This window comes from Leguminivora glycinivorella, chromosome 24 (genome assembly GCF_023078275.1).
Source record: "Leguminivora glycinivorella isolate SPB_JAAS2020 chromosome 24, LegGlyc_1.1, whole genome shotgun sequence".
Classification (NCBI taxonomy): domain Eukaryota; kingdom Metazoa; phylum Arthropoda; class Insecta; order Lepidoptera; family Tortricidae; genus Leguminivora; species Leguminivora glycinivorella.
Genome location: NC_062994.1, coordinates 9,114,499 through 9,120,498, shown reverse-complemented (window position 1 = coordinate 9,120,498; position 6,000 = coordinate 9,114,499). Strand labels below are relative to the sequence as shown.

The window sequence follows — 6,000 nt, the reverse complement described above, 5'->3', positions numbered from 1 at the left end:
TCAATAAAAATATTATTTTTGTTATATAAACTTTAAAGAATAATCTACATTCAGAATGTAAAAAAAGTAAATTTTTAGACAAATTTTGTGCTTAATTGTCGTCACAAAACTGATAGCGAGATCTGACAACTTACGCTACCCCAATTAGCGGTCCCAAATTTTGAAAATGCCCTATTTCGTCCTGTCAAAATTTCAGATAGCGCCATCTGCAATTGGTAAAAGATCTCCCCAAGATAGTATGAGCGCTGAAGGTCTCCTATGTCCCACTTCTTCACGGGACTCCATCAAACCGGCTGCACCGTTAGCACGAAAAAAATACAGTTACACGCGCGCGTACCGGCGAAAAAACATTACCGTAACCAACACCACTGTCGTTGCACGTCTCCGCGCGAAAACTGTTGTGTCTATGGTCCGGAGTGTCATGGCGGCGAACGGATAATCTGTGAACGGATTGTGTCTAACTTTTTAAAATTGGAATAGTGTTGTGACAGGATACAAGATGCCGAGCACTATTAGAGGTGAGTTTTAATCGATTTTTTTTATTAGCTTTTTTTTTAAACTTGATTGAAGTATTTTGGCGGTTTTTAAGAACACGATCTTCACTCATATTATTAAATGAAAACGGGACTTAATCGCGTAAAACGTATGTTTATATTTAACCCAAAGATTCGTGATGAGTAAAATTAATAATTTTAACGTGACTTCGTACGTAGAAACGTCTTATATGGATATTTTTAAAGTTTAGAAACTACTGCGAAGCTTGTGAGATCTTTTATTACAAAGTTTTACAACTTCTTTTAGAAGTGGCGTAATAAACATAAAATGGTAAATTTAACCTAGGTCTCACACAAAAACAGAATTACAACAAATTAATATATTTTTAGTGATATGATATTAATATTTAAATATAAAACAATGTACATTATATGATGAAATACAGTAAACACAAACAAATATATCCATAGTGATATGTGAATTTTTTTGACTTAAAATTTTGTTCACTGAGGGCAATGACCTTGAACTAGAAACTAAAAACTTTAAACTTACACACACTTTACATGAATTGATGTAGTTTTTTAATTCAATTTATGTATATTATGTTAAATTTAATGTACTTACGCAATTGTAAGTAAGAAAGCTTGTTTAAATAAGTAAGTGTCGATTGATAAGTTACTTTGAAAGCTTAAACTTAATTAAGATATCTTTATAAACTTTTTGCGAGTACGTAATTTATTTTAAGTTTATTTATTCGTAATAATGTAGAAAGTCCTAATAAGATTTTAAGATCATTTTTTTAATTTTTCTTAATATTTGCTGATTTTGGAATGCCTTTTACATAAGAAATTCTTGTTTTATATTCATTTGGAAGCAATTTCAGCTGATAGGTTTAGTCATCATAACAACAAGCATAGAACTCGTTTGTTGGTAAGCGGTCACCGTAACCTCTGCATAGAAGCCTATGTGATATCTGATAAATGAGCGTTAAAATATGCATCATGCATTTTTAAGTCTATTGACAGCGTGTCAAAATTAAAATTTGTACAAATCATTGTCAAGGTCATGCTGATAATGTGTTTCTTTGTAGAATAATGAAAAATTGAATACCTACTATGTAAACATAAACGCATTTAACCCTTAACTCGTCCTTACAGTGCATCGATTGGCCTTGACCTATAAAGTATTGGCTTCGGCATTCACCTTGACATCTCAAAATGCAATGCATCCAGTCCATAAGCTATGATTACCGCTTTTTGTCAAGTGTGCCCCAGTGCCCTACGAATAATTATCATGTAGGTTAAGAATAAAAAAATCTATTAGATGTTTTTGAAATAGGACTCTGGGAGTCAAGGTCGCTGCTCAAGATTTGTGTTAGTCCGTTTTAATAGGGTTACTAATGTACGGTTATAAGTGTACCTTTTTCTGATAATAATCCATAGTAATATTATAAATGGGAAAGTGTGTGTGTCTGTTTGTTTGTCCGCCTTTCACGGCAAAACGGAGCGACGAATTGACGTGATTTTTTAGGTGGAAATAGTTGAAGGGATGGAGAGTGACATGGGCTACTTTTTGTCTCTTTCTAACGCGAGCGAAGCCGCGGAAAAAAGCTAGTATCTAAATAAAAAAAAATCTGGGGAAAAAAATAATCGTCAAAATATACCGATGTATGAACAAATCAAATTATTTTATTAAATATTTTTTGATTTGTTTTTTTAAGTAGTAACACTACTATATATAAATTATATTTGATCGCTTTTTCTTTAGTGTATGGTATCTATTTCAGTTCGTCAAAATATATTTAAAATATACTTCCCAAATAGCATATATTAAATACATATATGCCAGTAATGATCACATGTAATTAAAGGCCGAGGCGGAACCGAAGTCAACAAACATCATCATCATCATCATCATCATATCAGCCCTTTATCGCCCACTGCTGAGCATAACCTCTCTTATAGTACGCCACTTGTCCCGGTCCTGGGTGGCTAGCCGAATGGCACAATCGCTCACGAAACGCTCACGAAACGAAGCGCTAGTAGATATCTATCTCTATCGCGCTTGCGTATTGGCGCGACAGAGCCAGCGGCGTATCGCTTTCGTTTGGCGTCGGAGAAATGCCATTCGGCTACGGGGCCTGAGCTAGTCTCGCAATTTTCCGGATGTCGTCCACTCAACGAGCTAACGGATGTCAATCGCTTCTTACATCTGTGAGCGGCCACCATTCTGTTAACATTTTAGTCCATCTGCCATCACTCTGCCTAGCAACATGTCCCGCCCAACTCCATTTTAGTTTGGTAATGACGAAACCCACGTCTAGCACCTTGGTGCGACGACGGATCTCGGCATTCCTCACCCGATCTTGAATCTTGATACCGAGCATGGCGCTCTCCATGGCTCTCTGTGCAACTCGGATCTTATGCACAGCCTTTTTAGTCAACAAACATATGATCTAAAGTTTTCTTATTTACCGACTAACCAAGATGTGTATACTATTTTACTGTTGGATGGAGCCAGGAAGCGGTAACTTCGTTTAGAGCAGTGACCTGAAATTTGGCGCTTTCCGGCCGGGCCGGAGGACTGAACAAATAATTTATTAGACTTTTTTCAGTGTATTTTGAACTATTCCAGTTATCTGTAGGACGCGATCCTTTCTGATTAAGTACCTCATTTATTATGACACTAGAATTCCTTCGATTTTGTTAATTATGAAACTAATTACATGTTCTTCATATTTGAGTTTCCTAAATTTTATCGAATAGATAACATATCAGATTTAATAACTATCAAATCACATGTTGATTTTATAGATTCTATTTAATATTGCCACATTATATTAATTATAGTTTAATTGTTCAACATTGATCGTATATACAAACTTTAAGTGTAAATTGTGCGATGTCATGTCAGTTAAAAAAAAACTTTTTTTATATTTTTTTATTGAATAGAAGATACGCTATTATAGTCTGCATAGAAAACTATAGGTAATACATTCTAGAATATTGCCCGCATATTTTAGGGTCACTGTGAGTGATGGGAAATTCCAAAAATTACGATATTTTCCACATAAAAATATCAAATAACTTTTCATAATTTCTTGTTGAAATAAAATTAAAAACTCTACAGTATTGATTCAGAATATAGAGAAAATATGGAGCCTTTTAAAATTATACGTGAAACGTACTTTGTATATTAATTTTCTATCTTTTTGTTTCTGAATTTTCCTAGTATCAGAGTATACCTATTTTGTAACCCCCGACGTAAAAACGACGGGGTGTTATAAGTTTGACGTGTCTGTCTGTCTGTTTGTATGTCTGTCTATCTGTCTGTGTGTGTGTGTCTGTCTGTGGCATCGTAGCTCCCGAACGGATGAACCGATTTAGTATTAGTTTTTTTTTGTCTGGAAGCTGCGTTAGTCGGGAGTGTTCTTAGCCATGTTTCATGAAAATCGGTTTACTATGTCGCGGTCGGGGGTTTTTTCAAAATTTTAATTTTGTGGTTATCTACATAATTATGAATCGTTTATTTTTTATGTAACCCATATCCTACAGATATAACTTCTACTAGAATTTCACCACCGTGGGTGTCCACGCGAAGAAAGGTGGTGAAATTCTTAACCCACGATGAAATATATGTACTTCAACCACAGCCAAATAGCACTGGACCCTACTCATAGTGTTGTGTTCCTGCCGGTGAGTAAGGCTGCCAGAGCTCAACGAGGGTGCGGTCTGCTGATGACGGAAGGACCTACGGAACTAATTTGTTCCGTCTATCCTTTGAGTCGTCGGCAACCCGAACCCTCCTTAGAACTTATTGTACACTCTTTTTTGCTGTGTACTTAACACAGCAGTGTACAAGTTTCTAATGGGTTGGCAACGCGCACGTGACACTCCTTGAGTTGCAGGCGTCCATAGGTGACGGTGACCGCTTTCCATCAGGCGGACCATATGCTTGTTTGCCACCGACGTAGTATTAAAAAAAACTAAAATCCCAAAGAAGCTGATTTAAAAAGGTATTAGTGTAGTAAATCCACAGCTTCATGTGAACCTACGCTAAGTTTCAAACGTTTATTGAAAGTTCAATGATCTCTCATATAAAAGGTAAACAAAACAAATATCATATTGCAGAAATGCCTGGTCGTGCGTCATACTACAATTGCTAACATATATGTAAATAATTAGGTATTAACTATGTTGTCATTTTCGATAGGGAAGCAAAAATAACTTAATGAGGTGATAATCAGTCATACAGATTTATTTTTTTAATGAAAAGCTTTTGCAGAATGAAGTTCTAAAAAGAGTATGGAAATCAACGACTCATAATCATCATCATAACGACTATGTAAGTTAAGGTGGAGGAACATTTAAGGGTTTTTCTGGAGGGGTAACATACTCGTAGTGTTGTGTTCCTGCCGGTGAGTAAGGTTGCCACGAGAGTGTGGTTTGCTGGTGACGGAAGGACCTAGAAACTAATTTGTTCCGTGAGTTCCGTCTATTGTCCTTTGAGTCGTCGGCAACCCGAACCCTCCTTAGTACTTGACATAGCAAAAGGAGTGTAAAAGTTTCTAATGGGTTGGCAACGCGCACGTGACACTCCTTGAGTTGCGTTGTGACCGCTTTCCATCAGGCGGACCGTATGCTTGTTTGCCACCGACGTAGTATTAAAAAAAAGATGAAATATGTTCCGTATAACGAAGCATTACGGCCGTTTTTTTCTAGCTTACCCCACTTTACCTAACTAACGTCTTCTATAGGTTACGAAAACAGCTTACATGTAACAGCAGTGAAAAGAGGATTGTCATGCAAAATTTAAATAAGTGTGCCGTAAATATCTGTACTCATATATTCATTCCTATACCGGGATTTGAACCCAGGATGGGCTGGCAGGGTCACTAGTCACTACGCCAGACTGGCCATCAAAAGGCTTGATGCAACTCGTCGTTCGCGGTAGGCCCTCAGTACCGTTGCCGCGATCCCTTTCGTCGTGACGTAAGCAACGGTACTTGTGCTATCGCATCGCATGTGACACTTATCGATGAAAACTGCACATTTGTTTTGTCATATGGCAAATAAACATCCATTTGAAATGCTATCACAATCATCATTGTCATTAACTAAGACTCTTTAGGAGCGAAAATGCTGAAAGTAGCCCCTTTCAATTTAGGAATTCTAGTTTAATATACTAGTGTTATTAATATACTAGTGTTATTAACTAGATTTATCGAAAAAAAAAATCCATTAAGAACAAGTTTCCGCTCTTGACCGTTTTCTCCTTCAAAACTGAATCAATCGTAACGAAATTTAAGAATCTGAATAGCAATGAAATAATGTGTCGGACCGTTTAATTTTTTTGGCTAGTTGTCACCAATTTTGAATACCACGCCTTTATTTAACGCCAAATTTTTGGTTTACTCAAACTCATCCACATAATACATTACTTCATAAAAATATTCAAACACATATTTTTTACATAAAATAGTATGTGGGTAGAAAAAATAAATTA

The 6,000-nt window shown here is 36.2% G+C and overlaps 1 protein-coding gene across 1 annotated transcript in view; it reads left to right on the top strand.

The window, feature by feature from the left end:
• The first annotated feature begins 369 nt into the window (after nt 1–369).
• LOC125238863 (probable nuclear hormone receptor HR3) overlaps nt 370–6,000 on the top strand; it is a 243,604-nt gene continuing 237,973 nt past the window's right edge. Inside the window, exon 1 of the mRNA XM_048146334.1 lies at nt 370–518. Within this exon, the coding sequence (XP_048002291.1) occupies nt 500–518 (19 nt within the window). The 5' untranslated portion in view covers nt 370–499. The remainder of the gene's footprint in view (nt 519–6,000) is intronic.